Source organism: Pan troglodytes, chromosome 18 (genome assembly GCF_028858775.2).
Source record: "Pan troglodytes isolate AG18354 chromosome 18, NHGRI_mPanTro3-v2.0_pri, whole genome shotgun sequence".
Lineage (NCBI taxonomy): Eukaryota > Metazoa > Chordata > Mammalia > Primates > Hominidae > Pan > Pan troglodytes.
Window position 1 is genome coordinate 88,082,746 of NC_072416.2, and position 17,971 is coordinate 88,100,716.

The 17,971-nt window shown below is 52.2% G+C and overlaps 2 protein-coding genes across 15 annotated transcripts in view; both read left to right on the plus strand.

Annotated features, from left to right (window-relative positions):
• The window catches only part of SPIRE2 (spire type actin nucleation factor 2), a 56,213-nt gene extending 46,656 nt beyond the window's left edge, over positions 1-9,557 (plus strand). For 4 of the 5 annotated variants that reach the window (XM_024349532.3, XM_024349531.2, XM_024349535.3 and 1 more), the window contains exons 11-15: positions 1,695-1,829; positions 2,013-2,080; positions 6,400-6,427; positions 7,801-7,916; positions 8,284-9,557. In XM_024349532.3, coding sequence (XP_024205300.2) covers positions 1,695-1,829; positions 2,013-2,080; positions 6,400-6,427; positions 7,801-7,916; positions 8,284-8,506 — 570 coding nt within the window. In that variant the 3' untranslated portion in view covers positions 8,507-9,557. Of the gene's footprint in view, positions 1-1,694; positions 1,830-2,012; positions 2,081-6,399; positions 6,428-7,800; positions 7,917-8,283 lie in introns of those variants that run through there. The other variant, XM_024349534.3, reaches the window with a different exon arrangement.
• A 1,850-nt stretch (positions 9,558-11,407) lies between these two features.
• The window catches only part of TCF25 (transcription factor 25), a 39,149-nt gene continuing 32,585 nt past the window's right edge, over positions 11,408-17,971 (plus strand). For 7 of the 10 annotated variants that reach the window (XR_010152502.1, XR_010152503.1, XR_010152504.1 and 4 more), the window contains exon 1: positions 11,816-12,148. Coding sequence is in view for 4 of the 10 variants with exons in the window: in XM_024349536.3 (XP_024205304.1) it covers positions 11,957-12,148 (192 nt within the window). In the remaining 6 variants the exon portion in view is untranslated. Of the gene's footprint in view, positions 12,149-17,971 lie in introns of all 10 variants that reach the window. The other 3 variants (XM_024349540.3, XM_054669641.2, XM_024349537.3) reach the window with 2 other exon arrangements.

Here is a 17,971-nt window from a genome sequence, read left to right on the forward strand (position 1 = left end):
ATGGGGGCTGGAGGAGCCACTTGAAGTGGCGTCTTCACTCAGCTGTGAGCAGGAGGCGTGAGTCCCTTGCTGTGTAGGCCTCTCTCGGGCCGCTTGGGGATCCCCACAGCGTGGCGGCTGGCGTCCCCCAGAGCACGTGGTTCAAGAGTGAGCGCAGTGAAAGCCACTGAGTATTTATGACCAAGTCCAGCAGTGCCACATTGTCCCAACTCACCAGGAATGAGTCACTAAGTCCAGCCTGTTCTCAAGGGGAGGGAGGGAATTAAGGCCCACTTCTTTTTTTTTTTTTTTTTTTTTTTGAGACAAGAGTCTGGCTCTGTCGCCCAGGCTGGAGTGCAGTGGCGCCATCTCGGCTCACTGCAAGCTCCGCCTCCCGGGTTCATGCCATTCTCCTGCCTCAGCCTCCCAACTAGCTGGGACTACAGGCGCCTGCCACCACGCCCGGCTAATTTTTTGTATTTTTAGTAGAGACGGGGTTTCATCGTGTTAGCCAGGATGGTCTCGATCTCCTGACCTCGTCATCCGCCTGCTTCGGCCTCCCAAAGTGCTGGGATGACAGGCGTGAGCCACCGCACCCGGCCAAGGCCCACTTCTTAAGGAATTAGAGGACGCATTTAAGATGACCACAGGTCACGTGAGTGGTTCTTTAGCTCTGAAGTCTCAGAAGTGCTTTCTGAAGGGGGGGCTACTGAGCACCACAGAACCTGGCCTTCCATCTGCCCTGGGCTCACAGCCTCACCTGGGGAGCAGGCGGCCGTTCTCTGTACCTGGCGTGAGGTCTCCTGGCCACGGACGTTGTTGGCGTCACACCTGTGGCACCTGAGGTGAATTGTTCAGATGGAAACAGCACCGTCAGGCAATTGGCAACAGAAGCCCAAAGCCCTGGGTGCCTCAGGTCAGAGGGAGGAAGGAATGCAAGGGCCCCGCTCCCCCCAGTGCCAGGAGCGTGTGTTCACAGCTTTAGGCAGGACAACCCACTGCAAATCCAAAGCAGAAAACATGGTCCAACTCCATCTCTGTGGCACCTTCACAGATGGTGCCCACCTGCCTTGGCAGTGATGACCGACACTGCGAACGCTGTGCTGGCAGTGTGTTTAAGGGCTTTAACTGAATCGTCTCGATGGAGCTGAAATCCAGCCCCATTTTACAGAAGAGAAAACTGAGGCTTAGAGAGATCAGGTGTCAAGTTCTATGCCAAGCACAGGGAAGCAAAAACAGGACACACTCAACATAAAGTGGCCCCAGGAATCGGTGGCCAGGACACGGGAGGTGTGCTGAGTGCAGATGGGCAGATGCAAGCTGAGGTGGCCTGTTGGAGGGTCCTGGACCTTCCGGAAAAGAGGACATCAGCTGCTCAGGGAGGGAAGATTTGAGATAGACTCTGGCTGGTGTGGATCAGCCCATGGTGTGTTTGCAGGCAGGGACACCTTGAACAGACATGGGCTGAGGGGAGTTTGTGTGGAGCGTGGCCAGTGAAGGCTGGGCTGGCCGGCAGGGTCCGCTGGTCATGGGAGGCCTGGCCTGCAGCAGCAGGGCCCATCAAAGACGTGGGGACGGATGGCTGATGGACAGCGTTTTAGAAGGTCGCAGGCTTGTTTAGGCTGAGGCCAGGGAGGGTTAGGGTCCTCAGGGAGGGAGAGTAAGCTAGGGGAGCCTCCTGCCTAGAAGACTTTGTACCTGAGGCCGTCCCCTAGGAGTTCAGCCACCCCGTGGAGAGCCTGGCGCTGACTGTGGAAGAGGTGATGGACGTGCGCCGTGTGCTGGTGAAGGCCGAGATGGAAAAGTTTTTGCAGAACAAGGAGCTCTTCAGCAGTCTGAAGAAGGGGAAGGTGAGGCTGCCTAGACGTGGGGCCACGCTCTTGCCCGCTGGGTCAGGGGCGGGTGCTGAGAGGGCCCGATCCCAGGACTGTTTGCTCATGATCTGGTTGGGAGCCCGGAGGGGGTAGCAGGGACAGGGCGGGACCCCAGGGAGCTTGGGACAAAGCCGGGCTCTAACCAGTCTCTCCTGACAGATTTGCTGCTGCTGCCGGGCCAAGTTCCCGCTGTTCTCGTGGCCGCCCAGCTGTCTCTTCTGCAAGAGGTGAGCCTTCCCTTTAGCTGTCAGTTCACAAGGGAAGGAGGAAGCGAGAAACCTCGGGGCAGTACCGCCCACAGAACTTCCTGTGATTCCAGGAATGTTCTAGCATGTTCGATGGCTGAGTCCACAAGATATGGTTAGTACGAATGAGGAGTTAAATTTTAAATTGTATTTAAATTAAATTAAATTTAAATAGCTAAGCAACTCCCAGTTTCAGCCAAGATGGGGTAATAGGCATCTTCCACAGCCAAGAACAAACAGGATGTGAAACAATGGTTTTCAAGACAGCAGGCAACAAAAAGGAAACACAACGGGGCAGGCCTGCCGTCACCACAGGCATTGCCTGGAGAGTTTCTAGGTCAGGAGCCACAGCTGCCAGACTCCCCCAATGGAGGAGGTCAGGCTGAGAATCCAGGGAGACCACAGCAGCTCGAGTCCGCCGTGCAGAACTCCAGAGGAGAGGGCTGCGCCGAGAAAGCCTCAGAGAAGGTCCCCCTCTCTGAAGGAAATGACTGAAGGCTGCAGAACATTTATCCTAAAGCAGAGATTGGCAGACTATAGCCACGGGCCAAATCTGGTCCTCGGCCTGTTTTGCAAGTAAAATCTCATTGGACACAGCCACACCCATTTATTACTCGCTCAGCCACGCCTAAAAGGTTTATTCTCTGGCCCTTTACACAAAAAATTTACCTTCCCTTGTTCTAAAGATCTGAAGGGACGGTGCTCAGGGGCAGGAATGAGTAACATCCGTTTCCACCGGCCACAGGCAGAAATGTCATAATTCACAGGGCACTAACTGGAATGCACACAAAGGGGCCTGGCCTCACTAACGTGGAGTAAGTAGCCCAAAGTGATTGTTGCTCTAGGCCTGACTGATAAATCATAAAAGCAAGACCTGAAAGGATCAAACTGTTCACAAGTATCTTAACTGATTCTGAGAACAAAGCTCAAGAATAAGAATTTTTTAAACATCAACAAAAAAACAAACCAGTACTCAGCAAGATAAAATGTGTGGCATGCAAAAAACAAGACAAAATTAATGACAATGTATTGTGGGTTTTGTAACACGTGTGTAAGTAGTGTTGATAACAGCAGTTAGCATGAAGGTCAGGGAGAGGGGAAAATTGGAAGTGTACTTTTTTTCCTTTTTTTTTTTTTTTTTGAGAAGGAGTCTCGCTCTGGCGCCCAGGCTGGAGTGCAGTGGCGCGATCTTGGCTCAATGTAAGCTCTGCCTCCTGAGTTCCCACCATTCTCCTGCCTCAGCTTCCCGAGTAGCTGGGTCTACAGGCACCTGCTACCACTCCCAGCTAATTTTTTGTATTTTTAGTAGAGATGGGGTTTCACCACGTTAGCCAGGTTGGTCTCGATCCCCTGACCTCAGGATCTGCCCACCTCTGCCTCCCAAAGTGTTGGGATTACAGGCGTAAGCCACCGCGCCTGGCCAGAAGTATACTATTTTAAGGTTCACTATGGTAAGGTGAATCACTATGATAAGGTATAGTAAGGTATTATACACGCTATACAAATATTACTTAAAGGTAGACTGTGATAAGTTAAAGATGTATACCATAAGTCCTAAAGCAACCACTAAAATAAAACAGTTACAGCTAATAAGCCAACAAAGGAGATAAGATGGGACCATAAACAGTAATTAATCCAAAAAAAGGTAGGAAAAGAAGGAGAACAAAGAAATGAGTCAAAAAGAAAACAAATAGCAAATGACAGCCTTAAACACAACTGTATCTCGCATCACATTAACTGTAAGTCATCCACACGACCCAAGTAAAAGTTAGAGTTTCCCAGACTGAATAAAAAAGTAAGGCTGGGCCGGGCGCGGTGGCTCACACCTTGATCCCAGCACTTTGGGAGGCCGATGCTCGCAGATCACGAGGTCGGGAGATCGAGACCATCCTGGCTAACACGATGAAACCCTGTCTCTACTAAAAATACAAAAAATTAGCTGGGCGTGGTGGCGGGTGCCTGTAGTCCCAGCTACTCGGGAGGCTGAGGCAGGAGAACTGCTTGAACCTGGGAGGTGGAAGGTGCAGTGAGCCGAGATCGCGCCACTGCACTCCAGACTGGGCAACAGAGGGAGACTGTCTCAAAAAAAAAAAAAAGGTAAGGCTGGGTATGGTGGATATGGTAGCTCATGCCTATAATCCCAGCACTTTGGGAGGCTGAGGTGGGAGGATCACTTGAGCCAAGGAGGTCAAGGCTGCAGTGAGCTATGACGGTGTCACTGCACTCCAGCCTGGGTGACAGAGCAAGACCCTGTCTGGGAAAAAAAAAAATCACCTAATTTTATCTGTAAAATTATGTATATTTCTGTTGATATATGCTTGGAAAAGCCTGGAGGATGGAAACCATTACTAGCAGGGATCACTTCTGAGGATGTGGTGTCTACATTTTAATTCTCTCATGTTTGAATTTTTTTTTTATTTTTTTGAGATAGAGTTTCACTCTTGTTGCCCAGTCTGAAGTGCAGTGCCGCAATCTCAGCTCACTGCAACCTCTGCCTCCCAGGTTCAAGTGATTCTCCTGCCTCAGCCTCCCGAGTAGCTGGCATTACAGGCATGTGCCACCACACTTGCTAATTTCGTATTTTTAGTAGAGATGGGGTTTCTCCATGTTGGTCAGGTTGATCTCCAACTCCCGACCTCAGGTGATCGCCCACCTTGGCCTCCCAAAGTGCTGGGATTACAGCGGTGAGCCACCACGCCCAGCCTTGAATTTTTTTTTTTTTCTTTTTTCTTTTTTGAGATGGAATCTCACTCTGTCACCCAGGCTGGAGTGCAGTGGCACAATCTCGGCTCACTGCAAGCTCCACCTCCCGGGTTCACGCCATTCTCCTGCCTCAGCCTCCCGAGTAGCTGGAACTACAGGTGCCCGCCACCAGGCCCAGCTAATTTGTTTGCATTTCTAGTAGAGACGGGGTTTCACCATATTAGCCAGGATGGTCTCGGTCTCCTGACCTCGTGATCCGCCCATCCCGGTCTCCCAAAGTGCTGGGATTACAGGCTTGAGCCACCGCCCCCAGCCTTGAATTTTTTATAAGAAGGTATTTATTTTTGAAATCAGATATGGGAATTAAAACAAAATTGAATCACTGTTTAAAACTGAGCATCTCAGTTGAGGCCCCTCTGGCTTCCCTGGTGCTTTTATGGTGAGTAGTGTCAGGTACACACCAATGTCTACACGTCTTCTTAGAAGGAATCTTAGATATCTTTCCAAGACAGTGTGCAAGTTTTTTTTTTGTTTTTTGTTGTTGTTGTGTTTTTTTTTGTTGTTGTTTTTTTTGAGAAAGAGTCTCTCTCTGTCACCCAGGCTGCGGTGCAGTGCCATGATCTCGGCTCACTGCAACTTCCGCCTCCTGGGTTCAAGCAATTCTCTGCCGCAGCCTCCCGAGTAGCTGGGATTACAGGTGCCTGCCACCATGCCCGGCTAATTTTTTGTATTTTTAGTAGAGACGGGGTTTCACCATCTTGGCCAGGCCGATCTTGAACACCTGACCTTGTGATCCACCTGCCTTGGCCTCCCAAAGTGCTGGGATTACAGGCGTGAGGCGTCGCGCCTGGCCGACAGTGTGCAGTTTTTAAAGACCCTTGTAGGTTTTTGTTTTTAAACTTTCCAAAAGTATGTGACCCATCATGGCTTGCTTCAGAAAGACCCATCATGCCTTGGTTCAGAAACAAAAATCTGCTTAAGAGGGACTTTTACCACCATTTTTTTTTTTTTTGAGACAGAGTTTCACTCAGTCCCCCAGGCTGGAGTGCACTGGCGTGATCTCAGCTCACTGCAACCTCCACTTCCCGGGTTCATGCCATTCTCCTATCTCAGCCCCCCAGGTAGCTGTGATTACAGGTGCCTGCTGCCACGCCCAACTCATTTTTGTATTTTTAGTAGAAACGAGGTTTCACCTTGTTGGTCAGGCTTGTCTCAAACCCCTGACCTCAGGTGATCCACTTGCCTTGGCCTCCCAAAGTGCTGGGATTACAGGCGTAAGCTACCACATCTGGCCCACCACCACTATGTTTAAACCTTACTCTATATCCTACCACTTGGCAATAGAAAACTTGGCCGGAGAAAACTCCTGGAGCCATCCTTCCTGAGAGAATGCCAAGGAGCACATATATTTTGGGTGGATACCTAAGTATAAAGAAAAGCAAGATTTTGGAGTAAAATAAAGTACTGAAGTAACCAAGCATCAGGCAGAAGGCAAGGATGGTTTGACCTCGGATGCGTGGAGGCCGGGATGCGACTGTTTCTCAGCTGTTTGTGGGCTTCCTCCCTGCTGATGCTGCATTTCCTCTGTTCCCTTCCAGAGCCGTCTGCACTTCCTGTAGCATAAAGGTGAGGACCATGTGGGATCTCTGGGGTCTGAGCAAGGCAGATGAGGGGCTCCACTGGCTTTGACTGGATGTGTTGGATGATGCTGCCTCACCAGGCACCTCATCCATTTCCTTTCAGGCAGAATCCATTCCTATACTTTCCAAGATAGCGTGCAGTTTTTAAAGGCCCTTACAGGTTTTTGTTTTTAAACATTGCACGTTAGTAGCCTCGTGCCAAAAAACCCTTCACTTCCCCTCTAAAAGTCCTACCTTCTTACATTCTATAACTTTTTGGGTGTTTTAGGAGGGGCTTCTTATTGCAGTTGAGGTGTGTGCTTATGTGCAGGTGCACAGAGGTAAAGGGGTCCTAACATTTAAAAGTATGTCAGCTGGGCACGGTGGCTCACACCTGTAATCCCAGCATTTTGGGAGGCCAATGAGGCTGGCGAACCACTTGAGACCAGCCTGGCCAATATGGTGAAACCCCATCTCTACTAAAGATACAAAAAAATTAGCTGGGCATGGTGGCACGCACCTGTAATCCTAGCTACTCAGGAGGCTGAGGCATGAGAATTACTTGAACCCGGGAGGTGGAGGCCACAGTGAGCTATGATTGTGCCACTGCACTACAGCCTGGGTGACAGAGACTCCGTCTCAAAAAGACAAAATACAAATAAAAGTATGTCACCAGCCAGGCGCGGTGGCTCATGCCTGCAGTTCCTGCACTTTGGGAGGCTGAGGTGAGAGGATCTCTTGAGCCCAGCACATTCAAGGCTGCAGTGAGTATGGCTGTGCCTCTGCACTCCAGCCTGGGCAACAGAGCAAGATCTGTGTCTTAAAAAAAAAAAAAATATACATATATATATATATATATATATATATATATATATATGTGTGTATATATGTTACCCCTCAGGCCTCAGTTCAGAAGCAAAACTCTGCTTAAGGAGTACTCTTACTACCACTATTTTTAAATCTTACTCTACATCCTGCCACTTGGCAATGGAAAAACTTCCACCTCATCCATGTTAAATGTTGATTATGTGCAGGGTAAGGTGGCAGGTCCCGTATAGTATAAAAAGGGAAAGTTCTTGCCCTCTAAGGAGGCCCTGTCCAGATGAGCAGGAAACGTGGCAGGTCCCGCATGGTATAAAAAGGGACGGTTCTTGCGCTCTAAGAAGCCCCTGTCCAGATGTGCAGCAAGCAGGAACCCCGTGCCAGTCCTCAGCCAAAAGGCACAGAGGAGACGTCGGAGAGCACAGGGACAGAGAATATTCTCCAGGCAGCCCTGGCTGCCACACAGGTCCCAGACTGGGGAAGGAGGTCCCGTAGCACTGAGTGTACCTGAATGTCTCTGGTGGTGCCTGGTTCATACCTCCTCCCTCTGTGCTGCAGATGAAGATGCCTTCTAAGAAGTTTGGACACATCCCTGTCTACACACTGGGCTTTGAGAGTCCTCAGAGGGTATCAGCTGCCAAAACCGCGCCAATCCAGAGAAAAGACATCTTTCAGTGCGTTCTTCGCCTTGCTGCTGATGTCACTGTGGTGGTCGGGCGTGAAGAGGAACTTGGGAGCTGGGGTGGAGGGGGCTGGCTTTGTCTGTTTGCTAGGACACCCCAAGGAAATGGAAATGCAAGGCAGAGACAGATCGTTGTGTAGGGCTCTGGGAGGCTGAGCAGTATGAGATGGAAACTGGACTTGGGTGGTCAGGGAACAGTCTGCTGAGATGAACACTGCTAGCTGTGTTTGTTGCCTGAGGGCCAAGGGGAGGCCTAGGGTGAAAGGCAGCCAGGAGGGGGCTGTGGCATGCACAAGCAGGGAGGGGGGTGTGGCACCCTGGCTGGCTCCTCTCCCTGAGTGCCCTCTCCCACTTCCCAGGTCTCTGCAGGGGCCACAGTGGCAGAGCGTGGATGAGGCGTTCCCCCACATCTACTCCCACGGCTGTGTCCTGAAGGATGTCTGCAGTGAGTGCACCAGCTTTGTGGCAGACGTGGTGCGTTCCAGCCGCAAGAGCGTGGACGTCCTCAATACTACGCCACGACGCAGTCGCCAGACCCAATCCCTCTACATCCCTAACACCAGGACTCTTGACTTCAAGTGACAGCCCCAGGTGGCCAGGCCTCCAGGAGGCACCAGGCAGGCCCTGTATCAGGCTAGGACGCTCTGAGCTGTGCATGTACATATATACATATATAGATACATTTATAATATATACACACAGCCTATATATTTATATACACTGTTTCCTGGCCCCAGAGCTCATTTGGGTTCAGGCGCACTTCAGAACCCTCCCTGGGGGAGGCTGTTTCTTCTCAGGATTCCTTGCCAGGGAGGAAGGGGAGGGAACAGGGTGGGTTTTCTCACTGAAGAGAGAAAGCAGAAGGTTCTAGATCCTGGCACAGACTGCATCCCATGTTCCCATTCTCTTCTCCGTCCCCAGGAATGAGAACGGCAGTTTCCCCTCCCCAGTGGACGTCTAGGTGGGGACAGGGTATCTTGGCTCCCAGCTGGACCAGAGTGCCCTGCTTGCCTCTGCTCTCCCTTTGTGGGGACTCGGGCAGCAGAGGCATCTGGGAAGTCTCTGAGTAGGCAGGGTCCTCCTGGGAGGCACCCCCACCTTTTTGAAAGGTCTGGCCAGGTGTGGTGGTTCAGGCCTGTAATCCCAGCACTTTGGGAGGCCGAGGAGGGAGGATCACCTGAGGTCAGGAGTTTGAGACCAGCCTGGCCAACATGATGAAATGTCGTCTCTACTGAAAATGCAAAAATTAGCCAGGTATAGTGGCAGGAGCCTGTAATCCCAGCTACAGGGGAGGCTGAGGCAGGAGAATCACTTGAACCCGGGAGGTGTATGTAGGTTGCAGTGAGCCGAGATTGCACCACTGCACTCCAGCCTGGGCGACAGAGCGAGACTCTGTCTCGAAAAAAAAAAAGGTCCGTGCGAAGCTGCTCCCTGCCCTTTCCCTTTCCCTTTCCCTGGGGTCCAAACCACATGTGTCCTGCCTCTCCTGGCCCTACCACATTCTGGTGCTGTCCTCACTCGCCCCTGGCCCAGAGGCTCCTGAAGATGCTGGGCGGTCCTGGCACAGGGAGGAGCAGCTCTGTAAATCTGTGCACATGGCCACTCTTGGCCTAATAAAGGAGGTCTCACAGTCTTCTGTCTGGGATGTGCGCTGAGGATTCACCCAGCATGGCATGTTCTCCCAAGGTTGAAGCTGGGCTTGAGGGGCCACCTGCCTTCCAGGACGAGGAAAGGCCTCCTGGCTTAGAGTCAGGTGCCCACCAGGCAAGGGCTCCAGGCCTGCTCTGTCCACGCAGACCTGGCTGCCTCTACCAGCTTCGTGGTCCTGGCCACCACGGTCAGGGCTGCATGCGGACGGCACAGACTACTGCCCATCAGCTCCTCTGGCCACACCTGCTGGCCTGGGGGGCACTTTGGTCTCATTTCCCAGATCCGTATTCTTGTTCTCCAGGGAGAGGATCCACAGGGGCAGGAGGTGTGACTGCAGGCTCTAGACAGGCCCTGTGCCGAGTGCTGTCTGCTCACCTGCGCCCGGCTCAGCCTGTTAACAGGGCCCTGCCCTGCTCCTCCGTGACGTTCTGCCGTCATCTTACCTTACAGATGAGGGAACTGAGGCTCAACGAGGTCAAAGAATTTTGCCAAAGATACACAGCTCACCCAGAACTTTGACTCCAGGCTGTAATGCTGGCCGTGGGGCCTGGAGGTCGGAAGGGACAGGACTTGTAACTGATGGGCCTGCGGGAGAAAATACTCCTGTCAGCTGGGGTCCAGGAAATCCAAACACACAAAATTAGAGCCCCCAGTAAACATAGCCAGCTTCTAGCATGCGTGTAAGCATTTCACGGACTCTCTGGCCTGTATTCTTATTCCTGTTTAAAAATAAGAAAACAGGCACAGAGAGGGTCAGGGAACTCCTCCGGTCACACAGCCAGCAATAAGCTAATGTGTAGTGCTTGGTAAGGACGACGGTTGTTCTGGTTCTCCGGGGACTCACACTCCCTATCATGGGGAGACTGGGTTGTAATTCATACAGGAACACTTGGAAATGAAAGCCCACGTTAAAACCCTAACCCACGGCAGGTGCAGTGGCTCACACCTGTAATCCCAGCACTTTTGGAGGGTGAGGTGGGCAGATTACTTGAGGTCAGGAGTTCGAGACCAGCCTGGCCAACATGGTGAAAACCCCATCTGTACTAAGAGTACAAAAATTAGCCGGGCATGATGGCACATGCCTGTAGTCCCAGCTACTCGGGAGGCTGAGACAGGAGAATTGCTTGGGCCTGGGAGATGGAGGTTGCAGTGAGCCGAGATTGCGCCGCTGCACTCCAGCCTGGGTAACAGCAAGACCTCATCTCACAAAATAAAATAAAACCCCAAACCATCCTGGGAAGGGCCAGGCCGGCTCACCAGGGCTGCTTCCTGTGCTCATGAAGCCGCAGTAAGTCGGGCCGGAGGCTGCTGGCACCTGTCTTCTCTATGCCCTCCTGTCCCCATGTCCCCAACCCCAGGCACAGGAAGCTGTGCCCTCCGCCCACTGAACCGAGCACTGTCTCAGCCTCATCTACTTTATTTTTTTCATTTTTTTGAGACAGGGTCTGGCTCTGTCGCCCAGGCTGGAGTGCAGCGGCGCGATCTCGGCTCACTGCAGCCTCAGCCTCCCGAGTAGCTGGGATTACAGACGTGCGCAGCCACGCCCAGCTAATTTTTGTATTTTTAGTAGAGGGAGTTTCACCATGTTGCCCAAGCTGGTCTCGAATTCCTGACCTCAGGTGATTCGCCCACCTTGGCCTCCCAAAGTGCTGGGATTACAAGCGTGAGCACCGCGCCCGGCCCCTAGATCGTGACAAACGCGGGCGGCCTGCCCTAGAACTGTCAGAACCACTGTCCCTACGGAGGCCTCAGGCGGGCAGTAAGGGCCGCGTCCCTCAATGCTGCTCGAGGGGCGGCGGTTCCAGGGCAGAGGCGGGCATCAACGGCTAGATCACTCGAATGACACCGTGACACGAAAAGGACCAACTAGCAACGTCCGGGACGCAGCTGAAATGCTGCAGGCACGGTGCGGGGACAGGCCCCGGCGGGCAGAACGCGGCTGCGGGTTCTGGGCCACATGGATGGGCAAGGCCGGGCAGGGCCGACTGTCGCCGGCTGCGCGCCCGTTACCCCGAATCGAAGCCCGTCATCCCCGCGGGGCACCTCTCCATGCCCGGTGCCCACGGCGCGCAGGCACCCAGCTCTCCCGAGACCTGGCCCGGACCCCCGGAGCCCGCCCAGACGCCGCCGCTGAAGCGGGAAAGTTCCGGAGAGCCGCGACGCGCAGGCGCCGCAGCCAGGCCCCGCCCCCACCCCTCGCGCCAAGAGTGCGCAGGCGCCGCAGCCAGCTCCCCCGCCCGCCACCCCCGCGCCAGGAGCGCGCAGGCGCCGCAGCCAGCTCCCCCGCCCCACACCCCGCGCGAAGAGTGCGCAGGCGCGCCGACAGCCGAGTTTTCTGCGCTTCCTTCTCCCTCTCTCCAGACGTCGTGGTTGTTCGGTCCTATGTCGCGCCGGGCCCTCCGGAGGCTGAGGGGGGAACAGCGCGGCCAGGAGCCCCTCGGGCCCGGCGCCCTGCAGTTCGATCTCCGTGATGACGATGACGCGGAAGAAGAAGGGCCCAAGCGGGAGCTTGGTGTCCGGCGTCCCGGGGGCGCAGGGAAGGAGGGCGTCCGAGTCAACAACCGCTTCGAGCTGGTGAGGAGCGCGGCGGCCCGGGTGGGGGTGGGGTGGCCCTTGACGTTGTGAGGCGGGGCGAGCGTCCAGCCGGATCGGGGAGCGGGGGTTGTGATGCCAGGGGTGGGAAGGGTGACGTGGGTCCCAGCCGCAGTGGGGAGGGCGGGGCCGTGCGTCGGGGCCAGGGCGACGCGGGTGGGCGGTGGCGTGGGGTGAAGACGGCGGGCCGCGGAGTTAAATTGGGTTCTAACCCCGGTGAGGTGGGCGGGGCTAAGGGATGGGGCGGGGCCATGCTGTCGGGGCGGGGCGACCAAATGGGCGGGGTTAAGCGGGGTCCGTTTTGTGGAGGGGGCGGGGCCTTGATGCCAAGGGCGTGGCCAACGTCCGCGGGGCCGGGCCACGACGTGGGCGGGATTAAATGGGCCTGCGGCCACGTGGCTGTCGTGGGGCCGTGACGCTAAAGGGCGTGGCTAAAGACGGGGGCGAGGCGATGGCGTGGGCGGGGTTAAATGGGGCCTGGGGCCACCGTGGGGGTGGGGCCATGGCGTAGGGGCAGGATTCGGGTGGGGCTTCCCTTTCTCGAGTCTAGAGGGGCCTTCTCTGGGTTCCAGGGTTGAGGACTTGCCAGGCCTCTGCGAGCGTTCTCCTTTAATCCTCACAACTCTGCCTAACCCAGGGCCTTGCGCTTCGCTGCATCCCCATCAGCCTAACCCAGCGGGTTAGTCTTACTCTTTGCTGCATCTCCGGCAGCTCGTTTCTGGCACAGGGAAGTAACAGTTTGACTGTATGGTTTGCTCATGCCGTCCTGTGACGTTTTCTCCTAAGCCCTGGCCTCCGTCTGTAACTCTGCCTCTGCGGGCTCTGCAATCCTCCCACCTCAGCCTCCTGGGTAGCTAGGACTACAGGTGGATGTCACCACGCCCGGCTAATTTTTTTTTTTTTTTTTTCTTTTTTGTAGAGAAGAGGTTTCGCCTTGTTGCCCAGGCTGGTCTAGAACTTCTGCGCTCAAACAATCTGTCCACCTCAGCCTCACAAAGTGCTGGGACTCCAGGCGTGAGTCACCATGCTTGGTTGACTGCCCTTCTCACATCAAGTCCACCTTTAGTGGTCCCCAAGACCCCCGTCAAGGTTCAGTAATTTGCTAGATTCACAGCAGTTACTGAAAGCTTTTTTTTTTGAGATGGAATCTTGCGCTGTTGCCCAGGCTGGAGTGCGTTGGCACAATCCTAGCTCACTGCAGCCTTGAACTCCTGGGCTCAAATAGTCCTCTCACCTTGGCCTCTCAGAGTGTTGGCATTACAGGCATGAGCCACTGTGCTTGGCCCCGTAAGTTTTTTTAAATTTTTGTCAATGTAATTTGTCAAAAATGATATCACATTATTGTATTTTACACTTCTTTGTTAGTGAAATGCAGCACCTAGCTATATATTCGTTGACCATTTATATTTCTCTTTGTGACAACCTGTTTATATCTTTGCCTTTTTATAGGGGGTTTGGACAGTCTTTTTGCTCGTGGAAGCTTGCTATCAATTGTCTCTAACGTATTTTCTCGGTTTGTGTTTGTTCTTTAACTTCTTTAATTTCTGCGTGCTGAAAGATACTGGAGCCACTTTTCTTATTGTTACACATCCATCTCTCTAGAGTGTCTTCACATAGATCTTCCCTGACGTGACTTTTTTTTTTTTTTTTTTTTTTTTGAGTTGGAGTTTCACTCTGTCACCCAGGCTGGAGTGCAGTGGCATGATCTCGGCTCACTGCAAGCTCCGCCTCCTGGGTTCACGCCATTCTCCTGCCTCAGCCTCCCCAGTAGCTGGGACCACAGGCGCCCACCACCACACCCGGCTAATTTTTTGTATTTTTAGTAGAGATGGGGTTTCACCGTGTTAGCTAGGATGGTCTCGATCTCCTGACCTCGTGATCCGCCCGCCTCGGCCTCCCAAAATGCTGGGATTACAGGTGTGAGCCACTGTGCCCGGCTTTTTTTTTTTTTTTTTTTTGGTTACAGACAGGGTCTCACGGTGTTGCCCAGGCTGGTTGCTGGTCTTGAACTCCTGGGTTCAGGTTATCCTCCTGCCTCAGCCTCCTGAGCAGCTGGGACTACAGCATACCCTACCATGCTCAGCTTGTTCTTTTAATGCTTTTTTTTTCCCATTTAAATATTTAATCTTTTTGGTATTTATATTTGTGTTGGTGGGAATTTGGAAAAAGTGTGGTTCATGAGTTGACAGAGTAAGAGTCCGTAAGGTCAGAAACCACACAAACCCTTGTGGACTTTCTGGAGTGAGTTTGAGTGTCAATAACACAAACAGCCTCCATGGATGAATGACTGCTTATCGTGCTGTGTTCTTAGGAATTTCAGAGAATTTTATCCAGTGGCACACATCAGTCTTAATTTAAGCATTCCATACTTTTTTGCTCTTAAAACTCATATTTGGAAATAATATAATCAAAATGTTTATTGGCATTCTGTTAAATAGGTCTTAATAAACAGAAGTATGGGAGACGGTAAACAGCCAGTTACGACTAAATGGTTATGAATGTGAATGCATTGGTGAGAGACATGGTGTTTCTCTTTTTAAAAAATTTTATTTATTTAGAGACAAGATCTCTTTATGTTGCCTAGGTTGGTCTTGAACTCCTGGGCTCAAGAGATCCTTCCGCCTTGGCCTCCCAAAGTGCTGGAATTGCAGCTCCCAGTACTTTGGGAGGCAGAGGTGGGCAGATCACCTGAGGTCAGGAGTTCGAGAGCAGCCTGGCCAACATGGTGAAACCCCATCTCTACTAAGAATACAAAAATTGGGCCAGGCGTGGTGGCACATGCCTGTAATCCCAGCACTTTGGGAGGCCGAGGTGGGCGGATCAGGAGGTCAGGAGATCGAGACCATCCTGGCTAACATGGTGAAACCCCGTCTCTACTAAAGAAATACAAAAAAATTAGCCGGGTGTGGCGGTGGGCGCCTGTGGTCCCAGCTACTCAGGAGGCTGAGGCAGGAGAATGGCGTGAACCCAGGAGGCGGAGCTTGCAGTGAGCTGAGATCGCGCCACTGCACTCCAGCCTGGGCAACAGAGCGAGACTCCATCTAAAAAAAAAAAAAAAAAAAAAAAAATTGGCCAGGCATGGTGGTGGGTGCCTGTAATCCCAGCTACTTGGGAGGCTGAGGCAGGAGAATTGCTTGAACCCAGGAGGTGGAGGTTGCAATGAACTGAGATTGTGCCACCAGACTCCAGCCTGGGCAACACAGCGAGACTCTGTCTCAAAAAAAAAAAAAAAAATAAATAAATAAATCGTAATAATAATTATGGATTTGTCTATTTCTACTTTCAACCCTGTCAGTTTTTGCTGTGTGTGGGTGTGTGTGTGTTTTGGTTTTTTAGAGACAGAGTCTTGCTCTGTTGCCCAGGCTGGAGTTCAATGTCACAATTATAACTCACTGTAATCTTGAACTCCTGGGCTCAAACCATCCTCCCACCTCAGCCTCCCAGGTAGGTGGAACTATAAGTGGGTGTCACCACACCTGACTAATTTTTTCAATTTTTTTTGAAAGCCAGTGTGCTGGGATTATAGATGTGAGCTACCATGCCTGGCCTAGAATCATTTTTGAACTGATTGGTAATGAAAATAGCAACCTATCAAAATTTGTGGGATGCAACTGAAACGATGATTAGAACTTTATCATCGTAAATTTTAAATTAGAAAAGTGTTTAAAAATCTAGAAGTTTACCTGAAACTTCTACCTTAAACTAGAAAAAGAGCAAATTAAACTCAAAATGTGTGGAAGGAAGAAACTATTGAAAGAGGGGAATGCACTGAATAGAGTGTGGACACGATGGAGAAGATCAGTAAGACCGAAACTTGGTTCTCTCAAAAGATGAGTTGGCAAAAACGCTAGATTGGCTGATGGAGGGAAAAAGGGAAGGTCCAGGTACGTTGCCATTTTCAGGGATGGGAGAGGAGTGTTCACAGGTACAGATGGTGCAGATAGTAACGGGCGATAAGGAACTTCCTGCTAATAAATTTTCCAGGTTAGACAAATGGGCAAGTTCCTTTAAAGATAAAACTTATCTAAATTGACACGTGAAGAAATAAAAAAATCTGAGCCCTTTTATCTATTAAAGATACTGAATTTTTAAAAGTATAAAACATTCCAGGCTAGGGTTGGTGGCTGACACCTGTAATCCCATCACTTTGGGAGGTCAAGGCAGATCCATCACTTGAGCTCAGGTGTGTGAGACCAGCCTGGGCAATGTGGTGAAACCCCATCTCTACAAACAATACAAAAAAACTGTCCAAGTGTAGTGGCAGTCACCTGTGGTCACAGCTACTCGGGAGGCTGAGACGGGAGGATGGCTTGAACCCAGGAGGTCGAGGCTGCAGTGAGCTGAGATGACGCCACCGTACTCCAGCCTGGGTGACTAAGTGAGACCCTGTCTCAAAAAAAAAAAAAAAAAAAAAAAGTTCCAACAAAGACAACCTCAGGCTGGGTGTGGTGGCTCATGCCTGTAATCCCAGCACTTTGGGAGGCTGAGGCGGGTGGACCACCTGAGGTCAGGAGTTCGAGACCAGCCTGGCCGACATGGTGAAACTCCGTCTCTACTAAAAATCACCACTTTTTTTTTTTTTTTTTTTTTTAGGAAAAATGGACATTTTCCTCTCCCCCTAAAAAAAGATAAAACTCCTTCCTGGTTATTAACAGAAATGCTCATCGAGCTTTATCCTAAAGAAGATCAGTCGTGGACAAATACCTTGTGAAATGTTCCCCATTTGAGACCCTAAAACTAATGAAAATCACAGCTTTTGGGTAGGTAATAAGTTGTTTTGTTTTTTGAGACGGAGTCTTGCGCTGTCGCCCAGGCTGGAGTGCAGTGGCACCATCTCAGCTCACTGCAAGCTCTCCCTCCTGGGTTCACTCCATTGTCCAGGCTTAGCCTCCCGAGTAGCTGGGACTACAGGCGCCCACCACCACGCCCGGCAAGTTTTTTTGTATTTTTAGTAGAGATGGGGTTTCACCGTGTTAGCGAGGATGGTCTTGATCTCCTGACCTCGCCATCTGCCCACCTCTGCCTCCCAAAGTGCTGGGATTACAGGCGTGAGCCACCACGCCCAGCCAGTAATAAGGTTTGTCTGACGGTGATCGACAGCATTTTAGAGCTGATGCATGGCAGTAGAGATTGCAGCAAATCATGTGTCATCACCAAAACTTCACTGAAGAAGCAAAAGTAGGCCTGTCACCTGTGCTGTCCGTGTACACAGATGGGCTTCGGGGCCTGTCACACGTGCTGTCCGTGTACACAGATGGGCTTCGGGGCCTGTCACACGTGCTGTTTGTGTACACATATGGGCTCCTGGGCCTATCACCCATGCTGTCCGTGTACACAGATGGGCTTCGGAGCCTGTCACACGTGTTGTCCGTGTACACAGATGGGCCTGTCATACGTGCTGTTCGTGTACACAGACGGGCTCCTGGGCCTATCACCCGTGCTGTCCGTGTACACAGACGGGCTCCTGGGCCTATCACCCGTGCTGTCCGTGTACACAGATGGGCTTCGGGGCCTGTCACCTGTGCTGTCCGTGTACACAGATGGGCTTCAGAGCCTGTCACACGTGCTGTTCGTGTACACAGATGGGCTTCGGGGCCTGTCACACGTGCTGTCCGTGTACACAGACGGCCTCCTGGGCCTATCACCCGTGCTGTCCGTGTACACAGATGGGCTTCAGAGCCTGTCACAAGTGCTGTTCGTGTACACAGACGGGCTCCTGGGCCTATCACCTGTGCTGTCCGTGTACACAGATGGGCTTCGGGGCCTGTCCCACGTGTTGTCCGTGTACACAGACGGGCTCCTGGG